This window comes from Phytophthora ramorum (assembly GCF_020800215.1).
Source record: "Phytophthora ramorum isolate Pr-102 chromosome Unknown Phyram_PR-102_s0025, whole genome shotgun sequence".
NCBI lineage: Eukaryota > Oomycota > Peronosporomycetes > Peronosporales > Peronosporaceae > Phytophthora > Phytophthora ramorum.
The window spans coordinates 125665-143532 of record NW_027150671.1 but is presented as its reverse complement, the minus strand read 5'-3'; the positions used below and the strand labels follow the sequence as shown (position 1 = coordinate 143532).

General features: G+C 53.5%; 10 protein-coding genes across 10 annotated transcripts; 5 read left to right on the top strand and 5 right to left on the bottom strand.

Moving 5' to 3' along the window:
• Positions 1-189: 189 nt before the first annotated feature.
• On the top strand, positions 190-1775 carry KRP23_15134 (uncharacterized protein; the record flags this gene model as incomplete). The annotated part of the gene is made up of 2 exons (XM_067886039.1): positions 190-1122; positions 1227-1775. The coding sequence occupies 2 exons, from the start codon at positions 190-192 to the stop codon at positions 1773-1775; spliced, it is 1482 nt and encodes a 493-aa protein (XP_067736797.1).
• Positions 1776-2191: 416 nt separating this feature from the next.
• KRP23_15133 (ADP-ribosylation factor 1) lies at positions 2192-2752 on the bottom strand (the record flags this gene model as incomplete). The annotated part of the gene is made up of 1 exon (XM_067886038.1): positions 2192-2752. The coding sequence occupies one exon, from the start codon at positions 2750-2752 to the stop codon at positions 2192-2194; it is 561 nt and encodes a 186-aa protein (XP_067736796.1).
• Positions 2753-3205: 453 nt separating this feature from the next.
• Positions 3206-4654, bottom strand: KRP23_15132 (uncharacterized protein; the record flags this gene model as incomplete). Its single annotated transcript, XM_067886036.1, has 1 exon — positions 3206-4654. One exon carries the CDS (start codon positions 4652-4654, stop codon positions 3206-3208), a length of 1449 nt encoding a protein of 482 aa, XP_067736795.1.
• A 228-nt stretch (positions 4655-4882) lies between these two features.
• KRP23_15131 (NAD(P)H dehydrogenase (quinone) FQR1) lies at positions 4883-5485 on the top strand (the record flags this gene model as incomplete). Its single annotated transcript, XM_067886035.1, has 1 exon — positions 4883-5485. The coding sequence occupies one exon, from the start codon at positions 4883-4885 to the stop codon at positions 5483-5485; it is 603 nt and encodes a 200-aa protein (XP_067736794.1).
• A 600-nt stretch (positions 5486-6085) lies between these two features.
• Positions 6086-6858, bottom strand: KRP23_15130 (uncharacterized protein; the record flags this gene model as incomplete). Its single annotated transcript, XM_067886034.1, has 2 exons — positions 6086-6505; positions 6571-6858. The coding sequence occupies 2 exons, from the start codon at positions 6856-6858 to the stop codon at positions 6086-6088; spliced, it is 708 nt and encodes a 235-aa protein (XP_067736793.1).
• A 1827-nt stretch (positions 6859-8685) lies between these two features.
• On the top strand, positions 8686-9288 carry KRP23_15129 (Quinone-oxidoreductase QR2; the record flags this gene model as incomplete). The annotated part of the gene is made up of 1 exon (XM_067886033.1): positions 8686-9288. The coding sequence occupies one exon, from the start codon at positions 8686-8688 to the stop codon at positions 9286-9288; it is 603 nt and encodes a 200-aa protein (XP_067736792.1).
• A 159-nt stretch (positions 9289-9447) lies between these two features.
• KRP23_15128 (Bidirectional sugar transporter SWEET7) lies at positions 9448-10266 on the bottom strand (the record flags this gene model as incomplete). The annotated part of the gene is made up of 1 exon (XM_067886032.1): positions 9448-10266. The coding sequence occupies one exon, from the start codon at positions 10264-10266 to the stop codon at positions 9448-9450; it is 819 nt and encodes a 272-aa protein (XP_067736791.1).
• A 1357-nt stretch (positions 10267-11623) lies between these two features.
• KRP23_15127 (uncharacterized protein) lies at positions 11624-12657 on the top strand (the record flags this gene model as incomplete). The annotated part of the gene is made up of 2 exons (XM_067886031.1): positions 11624-12365; positions 12443-12657. 2 exons carry the CDS (start codon positions 11624-11626, stop codon positions 12655-12657), a joined length of 957 nt encoding a protein of 318 aa, XP_067736790.1.
• A 35-nt stretch (positions 12658-12692) lies between these two features.
• KRP23_15126 (uncharacterized protein) lies at positions 12693-13642 on the top strand (the record flags this gene model as incomplete). Its single annotated transcript, XM_067886030.1, has 2 exons — positions 12693-12990; positions 13065-13642. 2 exons carry the CDS (start codon positions 12693-12695, stop codon positions 13640-13642), a joined length of 876 nt encoding a protein of 291 aa, XP_067736789.1.
• Positions 13643-13935: 293 nt separating this feature from the next.
• Positions 13936-15266, bottom strand: KRP23_15125 (uncharacterized protein; the record flags this gene model as incomplete). Its single annotated transcript, XM_067886029.1, has 3 exons — positions 13936-14340; positions 14411-14743; positions 14811-15266. 3 exons carry the CDS (start codon positions 15264-15266, stop codon positions 13936-13938), a joined length of 1194 nt encoding a protein of 397 aa, XP_067736788.1.
• Positions 15267-17868: the final 2602 nt, after the last annotated feature.

Sequence of the window (17868 nt, the reverse complement as noted above, 5' to 3'; positions counted from 1 at the left end):
AATTTCTATCACCACCACTCTTTTCAGGTCGCAGCCCCTTTCAATACTTCAAGTTCAATACAAACACACAATTCAAACTGCCCTATCCCTCGCTTCTTTTGCTCGCTTCAGTCCGGTATAACCTGTGCAGTCTCAGATACGCACAGTGCAGCACCCACACTATTCAACCAACCTAATTATCCTAGTAGCATGTGCGTGACTGACCTGCCTGGCGACCCTGACGGCGTCCTGGTGCTCCACGACGTCATGGAGCTCGTGGACGAGGCCTACGAGCCTGGCGAGGCCCCCACGGCCGCCGTCGCGTCCCCCATTGTATTCGACTCGGACGACGAGGACCTGGACGTGCCCCCTTTGAGACCGCGACGAGGCAGCGGGAGACGCCACCGACGCCAGCCACAGGACGAGCGATGCGCCGGTGCATTGGAAAGCGACGACCCAAGCGTCGGTGCTACATCGCTTGCGGCTGCTCCGGCGTTCGGCAGCTCCGCCATGTTAGAATTGAGTGGCGCAGACGACACGGACGAGGACGTCATGGGCGGCGTCTACCACGGAGCGGTGACGGCCAAGCTCAAGCAGCACATGCAGCAGTGGAGACTCAAGTCCAGTATTGTGGACGTGAGTGCGACCCCCACCCCCGTGAGGGAGAAACCCACCAAACCCGTGAAGGGAACTCCGAGACACAGGATGAACCCCAAGGACGAGGTGCAGTATCTCCGGGGACGCGTTCGCCAACTGGAACAGACGCTTGAGACACTGAGGCTGCAAGCCTTGGCAGATAGAGAGAAGGCCATGGAAACCGCCATCGTCTTCAATCTGGTGCCGCAGCCGGAATTGCTCGCGAACAAACCTGTGGACGTTGTCCCGGGCTCCCCAGCACAGACCACCAAGGACACGGACAGACGAAACCTTGGAGCTGGCAGTCCTGCGGCGGTGGACCTGATGAACGCCTGCAATCAGGAGACGTCGGTCGTGTCGAGTGACGGACTGTGGGAACGCATCGCCACGTTCCAGAAGAACGAGTATGAGAAGTCCATGAAGCAGAACAAACGCCTACGGGCCATGGCCGAGCAGCAGCTTCGAGCGCTCAAGCAGCTCGAAGTGGCCTTCCGCAACCCCCGAGCTGTAAGCCAGTAGATGTGCTTGTATACTGTAGTAACAGTGCTCCCACTGAACCCCCGTAGCCTCGGCCACGATCCAGACCTTATGCCTTGTGCTTGTCTCTGCAGGTCGTTCGTGCGTTGCAATTTCAGCGTCGTCCCGAGACGCTGTTTCGCGGCAGCCTCTTCGACAGCGAAGCCGCCATCTTCGACTCGCTCCGAGTAGAGCTGGAGACGCAGTACCACCAGACGGACGCCGTCTTCCAGTCCTCTGGTCTAGCTCACTTCGAAGGCGACATGGCGTGCTCCGCGATGCTGCGTTCGACTCCAAGCAGCAGCGGCGTCTTCCTCGAAAACACCGAGTGCAAAGTTTTCCCGTTCAGTCTCAACACCGTGGACCAAGCCGTGTGCCTCGCAGACCGAAATGCCGAGTATCACCCGGGTCTGTACCAGGCTCGCGAAGTGTCTGACAACGTCGTGGCTGTGAAGATCTCCGACCTGGTGCGGCTGCCCGATGCTCATACTCTCGTGACGGTGTGGCTGACTGTCAAGCGCTTCTACGAATGGTCCGACGACAGTCGGAAGCGGATCGTTTGCGTCTGGAATGCCAAGGTGGAGACCCAGGGCTCCTCGATATCCGGTTGCAGGAGCGAGGCTGGAACATCCTCCGACCGTTGACGTACACGGCTTCTTGCATCGACCCGACCCGAGCCATGTGCTTCACGCAGACCTGCATGCGGGTTTCACCTCTTGGAGGCGCTGAATTCGACCCTAGTGGCGTGGCAGCTGGAACGCTTGCCAACGTGCTGGTAGGGTGCTATCACCGCACTGTGATGTCATGCACCATGTGCTGGAGAAACTTCTGCTTGTAGAGGACGCTCGATCTCTACTGGGCTGAATCGCAAATGGCTGGGATACGCCGACACGATCATCGATCCGGAATGGATCGAGACTTGCGTTGCACTCCGTGGCGCAGCATCAAACGCATGATGGTGAAGATGGTGGAAAAACGGTTTGTTGTATTCATTTTATGTGCAATAAAGATTGTCTTTTGTGTGCTCGTCTTCCAGCACCAACTCGTCTTGACAACGACGCTACTTGCTGGTGACGGCTCTGCTCAGCCACACCATGCCTTCGTCAATGCCTTGTCCACTCACCGCCACTGTCTTCGAGATGTGTGATGGATTCCTGGTCACGCGGTGCAGTGACAGCTTCTCGCGCAGCTCCTCGACGTTCATGCAGCCCGGCTGGTCTTGCTTGTTGGCCAGCACCAGCAGCTTGCAATCACGCAGCGCGTGGTCCTCGAAGACGCGGTGCAGCTCTTCGACCGCTTCGTCAATCCGGTACCGATCAGCCGAGTCCAGCACAAAGATCACTGCATCCGCGCCCTCGTAGTAAAACCGCCACAGCGGCCGCAGTTTACTCTGCCCGCCAATATCCCAGGCGGTAAACTCGATGTTCTTGTACTGGAAAGTCTCCACGTTGAACCCGATGGTAGGAATCGTCGTCACCGCCTCGCCGAGCTTCATCTTGTATAGCAGCGTCGTCTTGCCAGCGCCGTCGAGGCCGAGCAGGAGAATGCGGCTCGGCTTCGCCCAGTAGTTCGCCATTCGGTCCATTGCAGTTTCAAGGTATTGAGACACGAGGTTGCCCATGTTGTTTCAGTGTGCTTGGTCAGTTGCAAGTGCTGTTGTGTCTGCTCGAAGAACTTCGCTAGCAGCTAGTTACGACCATCGTTGCCGACGGAATGCACGAAGTGTGCCCATTTGTCATGGTTGTCAACCATGACTTGGCGTCTGGTGATTGGTTGCAGTCTGAAACTTGCAGGACGCATGCGATGAAGCGGCGGAACGTTATCACACTGACGTGGCAGTTCACAGTGGCTACTGTTGGGGCTCCGACGGCAGCTATTTGCCAGCAAACGTCGGTAGCACTCTCGGTGCCAATCACGCGGCGCCAAGTAACTTGAACAGGTGCCAGTTGCTGCCGCGCGCATCGATTTGGAACACCTCGATATGAAGTACCTCTCGCAGCACCCAGGGACGAAGCACGACACAACGATACCCGGAGCAGTGGCCACACCTCATTCACCCCACATTGCGCATCGTTCACAGAGGCGCCGAAGCGAATTGGTGCCCCATTAAGATATTTTCTACCGCTTGAAACAACCAACTGAGATTGCGATAGACGGCTGCAAGAAGAAGCTCTGTGATTGCACCTGTGCGTTGACCTGGGCTGTTCAATACGCCAGCTGACAAGGACGGCGTCAACCGTATGCACAGCTGAATAATAGTTTCCTCCGGCGTGCCGTCACTCTCAGCATCGTCAGGTTCAATAGGTACGCGTCGTATCACAACCCAAGCTCGTTGCATCATCTTGAGTCCATGTAGCAGGTCTCTTGGGCCTTCGCTCTCGGAAGCTGACTCCAGAGTGAGCACCACACGATCTCTCTCCACATACTTTTTCATAGCGAAGCGCATCTGCATCAACGCTTGGGCGCTATCCACACGCAGCGTCATGATTGCCTTGGCGCGGATGGAGTCGGGGGAGCTAGCCACTCCATGATACGTACCGTCCGCAAGCTTCACATGGTCGCGCGACAAGCAGTGCCATACCGCCGAGCACGTCTCCTCCATCCCAAACGGGACAACCTTAGAGTTCGTAGCCTCCAGGTACAGCGCCTCTGTCTCGCCAACCTGCAGACTAGAGACATCCGAGCCTTCCTCCAGACTCTGCATCACCGGGTGTCGAGCACAGATCGTGTCCACCTCGGCATGCACGGCGTCCATATCCTTTAGCAGCGTCTCGTACAGCGAGTCCTCGCTCTCTCCACTAACACAATTGCTAAACTCCAATCGAGCCTGGAGCTGTGCCGTCTCCGTCGTCTCGTCCTTCCTGGACGCATTCTTCTTGAGTAGCCTCTGCAGACTCCTCGCCAGTTTGATCTGGTCCGTGAGAGACTCTCTCAGTTGGAGGTTCTGCATCTCTGCGCGCTGCTTCTCCACCAACTGGCGCTTGGCGATGCGTTGCCAGCGCAATGCACGCCTCCTGACCTGCACTTTGAACGTCCTGTTCCCCCTTTCCCCGCCCTTCGTGTCCATGAGCGCACGTCTCTTGCTCTCCAGCTCCTGCTCCAGCGTCTGCACCTTGTTGCGCAGGTACTTGAGCTCCTCCTTCTGCCGGATCCGAGTGGAATTTTGCATCGGGGGCCTGTGGACATCCGATTTCTCCTTTTTCAGCGACGTGTTAAGCGATCGCGACCTCATTCCCGCGTCATCTCCACTCACAGACGACGTCAAATGCAGCACAGCATCGGCCGAACCTGTTGCCGCCCCTGATAGCGCCGTATTCGGGGTCAGGGTACCGCTACACGTCACGAACCCGGTCGGAGAGACGTTGAAAGAGTCACGATAGCTTGCGAGAGGCGGCGTCTGAGACGACGTGTTTCTACTTGACGTAAGCAGCAGATCCGCGTCATTTAACTCGTCTAGGAAGCCTGGCAGCAGCTCCGCCGACAGCGCCAGATCGTCCAGCGAGAGATCATTGCCGCTCGCCATGGTGCTGCTTGTATACGATGTATACACAGCGAATATGTTGTGTTCACTTTGTGTACACACTCGTGTTTATCTAATCGCACCGCTGCCACGTTGAAGCGCCCTGGGATCGTGTTGGCAATTGGCAAGTGACCTGTTCGTGAGCGAATGTCGCAGTCCCTGCGGAGGTCAAGGTGCCTCCACAACTCAATTCGCGTCGTCTACCGCAAGTGTAACGAAGTTTCAGTCGCCATGACCAACGTCGCCATCATCTACTACTCCATGTACGGGCATGTGGCCAAGTTGGCGTCGTCCATCAAGGCCGGCGTCACGTCCGTGCCTGGAGTCCAGGCCAGCGTCTACCAAGTGCAAGAGACGCTAAGCGACGACCTGCGCAAGGCGCTGCACGCGCCACCCAAGTCCGATCTGCCAGTCGCGACGCCTGACGTGCTCAAGAATGCGGACGGGATCCTGCTGGGCTTCCCCACGCGCTTCGGTATGCTGCCGGCGCAGGTCAAGGGCCTGTTCGACGCGTGTGGCGGTCTCTGGGCCAATGGGGCGCTCATCGGCAAGCCCTGTGGTGTGTTTTTCAGTACCGGGAGCCTCGGGGGCGGTCAGGAGACCACAGCCATGAGCATGACTCCGTTCATGGCCCATCACGGTATGACCTTCGTACCGCTGGGGTACCGCTCACCGCTGATCGGGACCAACGAGGAAGTCCACGGCGGCAGTCCCTGGGGCGCAGGTACGCTCGCCAATGGGGATGGATCGCGCCAGCCGACCGAGCTGGAGCTGGAGATTGCTAAGATTCAGGGCCAAAGCTTCGCGGAGATCACTAAGAAGCTGTCGTCGTAGAAAGACAAGCGGGGCTAGACACAGATAATGAAATAATGGCTAGTTTCACAAGAGCAACCTGCGTTGTTACTGTTACCTCTCTCAAACATCTTCAGCCAGCAAACAATATTTTCCGAGCTCACAAAGTAATTTGTACGCCAACGAGCAAATTCTCTAGCCCCCAACTTCGTCCGGGATCAAGAATGACCGAGCTTTCCATCTTCTTCTCCATGCTCGGGCACGTGTCCAAACTGGCGAAGACTATTCAAGAGGTGTTCACGCAGAGCCGGGTGTGCAAGCGTCTCTGTCAAGTGAGGGATACGCTGGCCGTTGAGCTGTTGACAAAACTACATGCACCGTCTCCCTGCTCATGGACTGCAACGACGAAATGCACGGTGGCGTGGCAGTCTCTGGGGTGTGGGTACCATTGCCAACAGCGGCAAGGCTCATCAACCGTCGGAACTGGCTGGAGATCGGAGGATTTAGGACGAGGACTCGCGAGGTCTAGCAGAATGACAGACGATGCCTTTCTGCACTGCGGCTTCTGAAAAAATGCTTAGTCCATTCGCTACAACCAATTCAGGTCTCGTACTACGTTGCAATACTTGCTATTGCTCGCAATCAAGCTAGCTCAGCTCTCAGCAGACAATTCTCGACTTCCTGGTGCATCGTCTGCATGTTCAGGCTGTATGAGCCAATCACCAGATCTGACAACACGCCAACGCGTGTGGTTTGACCAGCAGCGTCGTCTAGTTCGGGAGTCAAGCGCACGCAAGACTGCGTGATTGTGCCGTCCCCATCAGCTGAACGCTCACCCGTGACTGCTTCGACCACTGTCCATCCAAATTCGCTCAGGTTGATACGCTCCATGCCAAATGGAGCACCTTCCGTTTGGCCGAATGTCGCCCACACCATAACCACTCGGTGTTCCTCCACCACACGCTTCCCGAAAATATGCATTCGAATGAGTGCTTCTGCTCGGCGAAGTCGTAGCGCTACACAAAATTCAGCTTTTAGCGTGTCATTTGTACATTCCAACGCCTGCACCCAGCAAAACTACGTCAGCATTACCCTCACAAAAATAAAAAAAAAGAGAGCTCACGAACCTTGTAGTATCCATTGCCCAGCTCGATACGTTTGGTCCCCAAAATCGTCCACGCTGCCTCTGCCACGTCGTGCACAGCAAAAGGAGAAATCTTGGCGTCCACCATTTCCACACAAACTCTCCCTGTCTTATCAAACTTGACTCGTGCATCATTGCGCTCACGCTTTAAGGACGCAAGCCCCGCTTCGCTCATCACTACATCTACGCGTGTGTACAAACCATCCACCCGGTCACTCAACATCTCAAAAATCTCCGGCTCCCGGAGACCAGCTAGCTTCCTTGCTCTCATCTTCTGGTTTGCTGCCCCCTCTACATCATCGTCCGCACGCCGCTTGCATAGCAACTTCTCCAGACTCTGGGCAAGCTTCAATTGCCCCTCGAGCCGTTCACGAAGCTTCACGTTCTCCACTTCTGCCTTCACTCTCTCGTCCCGCTGGTTTTTGGCCACCCGTTCCCACAATGAGACCCCCTCACTAGCCCCATCATCACCTCTTGGTAGCAGTAGAGCTCCCTGCTTTTGGTTCTCACTTCCACTCGATCTCTTAACACCTTCGAGCTCTTTTTCCAAGTCAACGACCTGTTTCCTCAAGTACTCGAGCTCATTCTTTTTCCGCTGGTGGCGGAGCTTCCTCGTGGACTTTTGAATTCCAATAGGGGTTTCATGACATGGTAGGTCAGCTTGTGCAGCGATTGTAGCACTGGAGGCGTCATGCTCGCTGTCTTCAGCGACGTCAGGGTCAGGTATTAATTTCCAAAGGTCGGCGTCAAGGTCTCCGATAATCTCCAGCTGCTGCAGTAAATCACGGTCTTCATCGTTTGGAACCTCTCTACATGTAGAAGTACCAATTCCGCCACGACCTTGTTCACTACCGAATGGCACGAGATCGAATCCTTCCACGTCGTCTAACAGTTCCAGTGACGCGTCCAGAGGCACCAAGTCGGAGTCCATCGGTAGTAAAATGGTTATCCAATAGTAGAGGTCGCTGACAAATTACGGGTAATTGACAGAAAAACTCATTTTGGGCCGGTCTAAAAATGTTTTAAAATTCGGGAGCTATACTCCATTTGACAGAACAAACTAACCAGCACCGAGCGATTGTCTAGGGAACAGGAATCGATCTGAGTCAATGGAGTGTGAGTCAGGTGAGTGTAGAAGAAGATCGAAAGCCTTCCGTTGGCGATTTTCACCGAGGAATTGACGGAAACAACACCAAAGTTGCTCAAGTGTTGTCAGTGGGTCCAACGATCAAGCGCCAACCCAGCGTGATCTACGACACCCACAGACAAAAGTTCACGCATTTGGAATCTATGGTGTCCCTGTGTGTTTTTTTTCATTATGGCACTTTGCGTAGCGTGGACGACGTGGCTCATTTTCGTGTCACTGGCACCAAATCAAGCGGCTAACATGCTAATGGGCACGGGCACGGGCGCGTATGACAACGGTCAATTCTGGTTGATTATCGACACAAAGCTAGCGCTGTCACGTGTTAACGTTGTGTTGTTGGTGTTTGCTATTTGTTTGTGATGCTGAAAATGCTTGTGTGGCGTGAGAAGATTTTGACTCCAGCTATGCTCCTGCGACTGGAAGAACAACTTCTGGAAAGTTGGAAAACGTGTTAGTTCGAAACCAGAACGTGGTTGATTGTTGTTGGCCCAAGGTACCAGTGAATATACAAGCATTTGGAAAGAGCGTACGTCTTGCAATAACACGAACCGAATATCATGGGTACGAGTTGGAGCTGCAAATCCGAGTTAGAAATTCATATCAATAGTGGATCAATCTGATGTTGTGCTGCTCTGTAGAACGACTTCACAAAAACTATCGCTTTGATATTGCAGACGATTGTGCTGTTCCAATTGCTCAAGCGAGCTAGAACTGGGTCGTTTCCGACAGCCAAAACCCCAAAGTAATCGAATTCTGGTTACGCGCTTCCATATGCCAAATAATAATCCAAATTTTGGTTACGCGCACCGGAATGCCATTCTCACAAGACTTACGCCATATTGCTTCCGATATCCTCCACATCAACCAGAACCACCACCTCTTCATAAACCAATCGACCCGCCAACCTACAAGCGGTCCTTCCAAACTACCCAAGCCCAACAAACCACCGAGATGACCAAGGTCGCCATTGTTTTCTACTCCACGTTTGGACACGTCACCAAGCTGGCAAAGTCCATCCAGGCCGGTGTGCAAGCAGTGCCGGGGGTAGAAGCTGAACTCTACCAAGTGAAGGAGACGCTCAGCGAGGAAGTACTGGCGAAGCTCCGCGCGCCTCCCAAGCAGGAATTCTCGGTTGCTACACCTGCTGTGCTCAAGGAAGCCGACGGGATCATGCTGGGCTTCCCGACGCACTTCGGCATGGTGCCGGCCCAAATGAAGGCTCTTTTCGATTCATGCGGTATGCTATGGATGAAAGGCGAGTTGATCGGAAAGCCATGTGGTGTCTTCTTCAGCTGCGGGTCCAGGGGTGGAGGCCAGGAGGTTTCAGCCATGAGCACTACGCCGTACATCGCACACCTCGGCATGATGTTCGTGCCGCTGTCACTGCGCGGGTCTGTCATTGAAGGCAACGACGAGCTGCACGGCTGTAGCCTCTGGGGATCTGGTACAGTCGCCAATAGCGACAGATCACGTCAGCCGTCGGCGCTGGAACTCTCGGTCGCGGAGATGCAAGGCAAGAAGTTTGCGGAGATCACCAAGAAACTCTCCTCGTAGTGAGAAGAGCTCTAGGCTCCAGGCCCCAGCAAGTGTGATCAATCCAGTGACCATTTTGCATGCCGGTTTACCCGACAGAGCAGCACCAATAACAATGAAAATATTTGGTGGATAAACAGTGTTGCGTTCGTTGGTAGGATATATGCGCTGCTCTTTGCCCTACCAGCGCAATGGAGCGAGCGGAGAGCTCATGACCTGGTACATCGGGCTCTCTGGAATCACTTTACTATTTGTCTGTATACTTGATGAGATCGAAATGCGAGAGGCCTCGTCCTCCTTTTCTTTCTGAAGCAGGTCCTCCAACGTGGCCCCATACCCCAGTGGGTGTTTGCGTGGGTGGTATATCAGATAGACGGTTAGCTGTGCGATTCCGAGGGTGGCGCAGCACACGTTGGTCACAAAGAGGAACCAGAGCCCCGACATTGGCGTGTATGTGATCCACATCGCATTGTTCACTGTGCCGGCGATCACCATGTGGATGGGAATGAAAACCCCAGTCTTGTACTTGATGACCTCTTTGATTTTCAGGAATGGCGAGCTGTAAAGTACCAGCGTTACGCACACTGCGAGGTATCCCATGATGTCATTTACTTGGTTCCTGCTAAGACTCGTGATGACGCCCAGTCCACCGAGCACCGCGTATAGCGTAATAATCGACAACACACCCGCGTACAGTGCGATCACTTTCCACGCCCGCTTACGATCCGTTGTGTATCGCAAAAAGACGAGCATGTAAATGGTCGCGATAAAATCCCCGGCAACGAATGTGGAGAACACCGGGAACCAGTTCTTTGTGAGAAGTCCTTGCAGCGTCCACACGTGGCAGTTGGCGAACACGGATACCAACGAGACGATGCTGGTGTTGCCAGTGGCCTCGGTCTTGTAGATCTGGTAGACCGCTGGAGTCGGGCTCAGCGTCATCGTGAGCGACGTGCAGGATGCAATCACACGAAAGACGGACTCCACTGCGCTGGTCATGTCGTGAGTGTTGCTCGATTCGGGTGAATTGTAAAATGATGGCTGTCTCGGAGAAGTTCAAATGAGTGGTTGAAGCTGCGTGGGAGTCCCCGGCACACTTCGCGACTAGGGCCTCGTGGTGCTTGCGCATTCGTTTAACAGCCCGAAATGCTCGTCCTCGTCGAGAACGTACACAAGTATCGTTGCATGCTACACGAAAGAAATCTGACGGAGAAAATGACACGGGCGTCTTGGAGTTTAGGGGGTTCTAGCGGGACGAGCTTCGGGGACGCATTACCGGATCTTTGAGGCCAAAATGCCAGCACAGCTAGAGCGCAGCGAATGCAGTTGAGGAAAGTTTACGCTGGACTCGGATTATGCCTCTTGCACAAATAAAATCACTGCGCGCAAGGCACGGTTCCCTAACAGGTACATGTAGTGTATCGCTTGGCTGTGAGTGGCAGCAGAGCACGTCGCTTGGTTTGGCTAGGCCGGTCAACGCCAAACGACCTTCTGAAATGTCAGTGGGGCCGGAATAGCGTCGAAGATAAACTCGTCGCCTCCGTTTGAGAGTGAAACCTGGGGGTAAATGCGCGTTGTAGTATCTGAGAGAACCGTGGTGAAAACGAAAGGAACCCAAGTTACCGCTGTCTTTAGTGTGGACGTCGCATTCAGTAGACGTTATCCAATACGGATAAACTCGAACTTTGTCTGCCAAAAGCCGCGTTGGACACGTGCGCGGCGATGCACAGTGACGTTGATTTCGGGGTATGAAACGAGCGACGACCTCCTGCAAACAGGGTAGCCAACAGCACCGTGGAGAAGACTCGGGTCGGGGAGAAAGCTAGTGGAAGGTGTAGGGATTTACACTAAGACGGACGTAGGAAGTCGTTAGCATAGCTTCGTGGCATCAATGTACCTCACTGAAAACGAAAACGATTGCTTGGGTCCTAGGTTGATTCAGCTAACTCAGGAGTTACCTCAGCAGTGCTATCACCTATTGAGTTAGAGCTGAAAGATATCAAACCGTCTAAAACGACGTGAGCGCGACCTCCTAGGTAGATGTTCCCGATCGAAGATGTCGGCTTAAGCTTACCTCAGTTTTCGTCTTTACCAGCATGACTAAGGGGGAACACACAAGCAGTGGACAAGGGGACTGAGCAGCCGAGTACTATGACGAGCAGAAACAGAAGCGGCAGCATCAAAGTTGGTCAGTGCTGCTCAAACCTTCAGTCGTCGGTGCCTGTGTAGCGGTGGCATCATCTTGTGCCCGCTGGCGCTGCTCATTGTGTTTCTGTCGACCACCTACCTGCCAAGTGCGACAGTTCTTAAACCGGTCGAGCAGAGTGTCTTCGCCTTCAGCGAGAATGACCTGACGATGGCTGCCGGATGCAGCGGGTGCTTGGGCCCGGTCAAGATCTGCATGGTCAAGTACGAGATGCTCGGACACGACGCCATCATGAGCGCGACCACATTTAAAGACTTCGCCGAGCGCAAGGCCGATGAGTCGTTGTACGACTTCAGTGTCTTGACGCCGGATAATCTTGCAGTCGGCGCGCAGCTAGACGCCAACGGCGCAACGTGCCAAAGTGGCGTCAACGAGTTCGGGGCCATGACTATAGCCGTCGCCAGCAGCGCAGCCGATATCTTGGCCCTAGTCAAGTCCATGGACCTCAGCATCGCGCCACAAATGATTCGCGAAATCGAAATCGCAGTGGAAGGAAATGCTCCGTGCGAGTCCGGCTGGAACATCCACGGTGTCTCCCGGTTGTACATGTACCCGACAGTCAAAGGCAGCGCTAATTTTGCCAGAATCCCCGCTATGTACGTGAACTTGTGGCCGGACTACACCGAATGCCGACCCGACGTCCCGATGAGCGACAGCCTCGTAGGTGCCAAGCTTGCGCTGGCGACCGACAACGAAGACCTCTTGTCGTACCCGACATCCTCAAGTTGTTCCCGTACAACTTCAATAGTAGTCTACCTCCTGTCGTTCGGAGGGTGCCTGCCGGACCAACGAAATACGGATTCCCCACCGTGCTGCAGGGTCTCATGCGGGCGTACTACGGCGGCTGCCGCGTCCGAGCGGTCAACACGACGGGTGTCTACATTAAGGACATGTGCGAAGTATCGAAGTGATGGACGTCCTACGGACTCATGGTGCACGCACCCGATGACATTCCCTTCTGCACGACAGGGGGCGTCTGCATTCGCAACTACTACACCTCGCTCTGGGAGTGGCGGCCGTACGTTGCGCCCGAGAATCCAACGCGACTCGCCATGTTCCTCAACACATTTCGCAGTCGATATGCGGACAAGGTCGCTCTGAGCGTGCTTCAGGGCGTCGTCGTCATGCAAATGCTGTTCATGGGCATGATCAGTCTCTACCAAGTGATGTCGCACACGCGCTGACGCAGGTGTGGGGGTACCGCTGCCAGAACGGCCGCATGCCGGTGGTCTACCTGGCGCAGATCACGTACCATCTCATCTACAACTCGGACTTGTACATGATCGGCCTCGGGACAGGTACCTTGACTATTGAGTCCGTCGTGAACCTCACCTGCTGCTTCTTCGCATTCTCGTACGCGTTCGTGAATCTGGCCAAGGCACGTTCGGGAGATCAGCAGCTTGACCGTGACTTTCGCCTCACGTGGGTGACGATGCAGATGGTGATCACGTCGGGCGTGACAGCGTTTCTGATGGCGCTGCAGACTGTGCCTCTCGAGTACCTTCTCGAGGTGAACAGTGAGCTTCTCCGAAAGACCTCGGCTCGGGGTGCAAAGTATTGCAGACTGAACGACGCGTGCCTCGTGTTCAAGGTCAACCTGGTGGTCTTCGTTACATGGGTCTGGGGATCATAGCAGCACTTTCGTCGTTGGCCATCAAGCGCTCCAGCTCTAACGTAAAGAGTGTCGTGCGCGCAACCAGATTGTCTGTCTCCAGCAGACAGTCACTTTCAAACACTGGTGGGGCTAAGAGCGGTACCGTCACAAAGCACAGCAGTTCCGTAACAGGCTCGAGTGCTCCCGTGAAAGATAACCTAGACGAACTCACGTCCTTCGAGAATAATTGCCTCGGCTCGTCGTTTAAGAAACTGTTCCGAGACTGCGACGATATGGCCTACGTCATCTACAAGGGGAAGCGCTGCACGACGGTCGAGGCGCTCCTTCTCACGGGTTACCTATACTATGGCAACCACATCTACCAGGCCTCGTCCGTCATGCTGCTTCTAGTTGCGCGCCTGCTGCCTAGTAAGATGCTCCGCACATTCAACGTGCTGGTCTTGCGTTGGCGCTTGGATAAGAAGAATGGGACGCTGAGTGAAGTGATCTCTTGCCTGTGGTACGCGGCAAGCAGAGAGGACCACAAGCTCGCGGGGACAACCCCAATGGCATAAAGCGGACAAGCTCCCAATATCTCTTCATTGCTGCATGGCGCAAGTACCACTTAAACTATAGCGAATATCACTACATCGATACTTTCAATCCTTGGAAGCGTGTCCATGTTGATATTTGTCTTGAAAGTTAATGCTGGAAAGACTTTTCACCTGCCTCATTTGAGAATACTCAGCATCAGTTTACATTTAAGCAAAAATGTCCTGTTAACGAGTTACATCAAACGGGGTCACTGTGATGTCAACAAAAATTGTTGGGCGTAACGGACGTCCACACACGACGGATGGTATACGCGTCAGTGTGACTCCTGGACCAGGGTATCCTCCACAAAGTGGTTGAAGTGGGTGATCGATCTTTCCCAAGCAGCTACTCCCATATCAATGAAGGCACGCGGCACGCTCGGCAGTCCAAGCGCATACGCATCGTGGCTGGCTGTGGATTGGCGATGGGTCTGGATCACCGTTGTAGGTCCGAGATCAGACGGTGGTCCTAAGCGCACGATAAGCCGTGTGGTCTCGTGAAAAGCGATACTAACGTCGTAGCCAACTGGTTCAATAAGCCTTCGGAATATAAAGACAGCCCGGTCTTGCTCGACATATTTTCGGCCCACTTTGCGCACCATGACGCGAACGTGAACGCAACCCGCCGTAAACGCACTGCACATACTTTGCTTAAGAGTATGCTCAAAATCAGAGAAGTGCTGCAAATTTGTCAAACAAAAAGTCAGAGTCGCGTATTCTGCGAAAATACACGACAAATTGACATGGTACCTGAACTAATGCCGGCTTGGGATTATGTGGCTCTTCCTTGCCCAAACACCCCCACACAGCGCTCTCCGTCTCTTGCAAGCCAAAAGGCAAGGCATAGCAGTCCAACAGATCCACGAATTTCCCCTCCGCTTTGCTGTTTGGCGTGGTATTTCTCCTCCCTGGACACGGAAGTTCATCGAATTTCACCTTCTCAAAAAAGGCGTCCACACCCGAGTACATTTCATCCATCCCCAACAACAACTCATGGAAAACAGCCTCATTGTCCATCGGCGGTGCCACTCCCCTCGTATCCACTCCATAGCGTCTGCACAACTTGATGGATGATCCCACAACCTGGAACAAAAAATAAAAAAATAATCACTTCACCTCCTAAAGTTATCTAAGAAACAAACTATCAAACCTCGTTCCGCAGCCGCCTCTTGAATCCTGTCAGCAGCGCTTTAGCCTGGCACAATTTCTGACAAAGTTCTTTTTTCAGCTTCTTATTCTCCTCTTCACTTCTCGCTCTTGTCAGCGCTTGACGTTCACAAATCTTCTCCCACGTCAACTTCAGCATCCAATTTCCATCTAACGAAAGCTGTTTTCTAGCTTGAGATTTGGACCTCTGCACACGTTTAAGCTGCTGCAACTGCGTGTTAAGCTGCTTTTCCACTTTCCGTAGCGTAACCAGTTCGTCTCGACGCTGAAGCCTCCACGAGATCCGGTTGGGAGCAGGTTTCTGGGAGTACTGTGGACTAGGGGGGGACTCGAGGATGTCCGACGGGATGGCGTCTATGTTTTCGGCCATTTCGCAGCCTTCCAGCAGCGCCAGCAGCGTCGACTCGTCCAGCGACGTGATGTCGCCTTTGGTCTCCATGGTCGTTTCGGAAAAACTGATCCGATCTGTAGCTACATTTCTGAAGTTGCAAACGTTTTACTGCAATTGTCAACCTGGGAGCTCGAGTGAAGACCAGCTGTCTCGAGGACGGTGGGCTATCCTACTTGATCAGCATGGTTGTTGCTTGAGCGAGTCCCTTGCATGCAAGTTTTTGAGCTCAATGACTGCCTGTCGGCTCCATTCATGATCGATCCGCGTAGCTGGGTGCGACGAGTTTGATGAGCGGTGGAATTTACCTTCTGAATCGATAATCTGTGCTGCCGTGCTGATTTCACGCGATATAATCAGCTGGGCCCCCGTGTTTACCAGTGCGCTCCTCACAATTGATCGAGTTCTGTGCGAGACAACATGCAAATGGCACCCCCAGCGCATTCAATGTACGTAATACTGGTAAACATGGAGTCCCATATAGCGTGAAATCATCACGGCAGAGCGGATTATCGATTCAGATGATAAATTCCACCCAGTCCAGTTATACACTGAATAACATGTTCCTGCTTCCCACTTACCACAGGCCGGCATGGCTACAAGAACCCCTTAAATTAGGGGGCTGTATTGAAAAAGCGACGATTGGCAAGGTTCCACATGTCTTACCGCATGGAATTGGAATAACAAAGAGGCGACAAGCAACTGGTTTCGTGCGGGGGGATCCGGGCCAGTTTTTCATATCACAAATGTGTGATGAGCCTCGCCGTGATGAGTGGCGAGATCGGCTCAAAGGAGCCCATCAAAACAATCAATCGCGACCTGGTTGAGCACAGCTGAAGATTTTCTGATGTTCTCCAGTCACTCCACGTAATTAGCACAAGGCTCCACTGCCATCAGAGTTACGTAATAACAGAGCTCTATAGACATCCGCGACAACAACACGACTCAACACGAATCATTGCTGCAACTGGGGTTGTACATCAGTTTCGTATTACATTTCAGGACGAATCCGTTCGTTGGCCAGTCCGGCTAGACTCTCATGGATGAGCTGTCGCCAGTGAACTCACTTACGCTTCGGAGGACAACGGCTCAGTGCTATTGCTGCTGCCATGAACGTTTGTACGCTGTACCCGCCGAGCCGCCGGCAACTGAGCGACGATGTCATCGGCAGTGTCAAGCAGCGCGCCTGGTTGTCGGACAACTGTATGGAGGAAGGTGGCCACGAAAATATCATCACCGGCAATGCATTTCAGCAGCCACACGACAGACCCCAGTTGTACGAGGAAGCGCTTGAAGAGCACTCGATCGTCGCTCAGGGTGGAGTCTACAACGCTCTTCATGGCGGGACGTCGATGGGTAAGACTACAACCAATTCCATCAGCAAAACCCTGTGGGTTTCGTATTCAGAGGATGCTGTACCAACACCCTACCGTACACCAGAGGCAGAACAAAAAGAGCGAGGCACAGCCTCGAGTCTAGCGCGCCAGCGAGAGAAACGTCGACTGAGGCAGATTCGCTACCGGAAGAAGAAATACGCCGTATTGACGCATCTCGAGGAAGACACGCAACAACTACGGGAAGAGGTCCAAAGTCTTGAGCAACGACGACGCGATATTTCTGCCTCTCTCCCGATATGGAAGAGCGTGTGGGATATTGCACTCAGGTATTTTGAAATCTTCCGCTTCGGACTACAAGGCTCAAGCCTACAGTCGCAGTCATCTACCACATCGTCTTCTTCGCAGCTGGACTTCGTGTTGACAACACTGGCACCGGACGTCGAGCACAACGCAGGGCGCGGTGTGGAGACCATGATGCGTAGCTGGTGGTGTCTGTCGCACTGGTTTGGTCGATTTGATCTCGAACTGGAGGGTCTGATGAAGGGCAATAACAGCTCGTTGGACGCCACGACGACAACAAGCGTCACCATTACCGAGCAAACGTTGCGGAAGGTATTTCCTGCCCTGTGGGCTAGCAAAAACAATGCTAAATGTAAGAGATCAGCACTCGCTACGAAGCTTTTGGGCCAGCGAATCGTCATGCGAGGCTCGGTGCATTTTCAGTTGGACAACGCCAACGGACGTGTGACGAGTGTTACGGCTCAGTCAGACATGCTGACTCCAATGCTGCGCCTGCTCGGAGACCTCGAAGACGTGTCTTGCGTGTTTGAGAAAGCTCTCATTTCACCTGGTTTTCACTGGAAGATGGCAATCTAGTCTCTGGGAAGCATTACTGGCGACCAACGACAAATGATAATACACGTTCCCGTAACGAAAGTGTTATAAGTTCACAGCATAGGTGCGCCGAGTAGATCGTCTTCTTCCTGCTGTAGTTTGAGAGGCGTATGACATCTCGACTTGAAGGATTTCCTAAGGCTTGAAGAGGACCTGAAGTACTCAAAATCGTTCTGTATTCTAAAAAAAACAAAAACGCACAGAAAATCGTGAATGCTTCATGCTCGTCCATAATGTGCCTAATACACGTACAAGAAAAACTACTCCTAAGCTTACGTGTAGAAACGTGCAGTACTTCTTTAAGCTAGAAAAGGCCGAATGTTGGCACATCAAAGCAGATTAAGCAAAGCCGGTATTCATTTGCCTTAGAACAGAGTGCGGTTTCAAGAACACCTGTGTTTTGCGTGACGCTCGAAGCACAG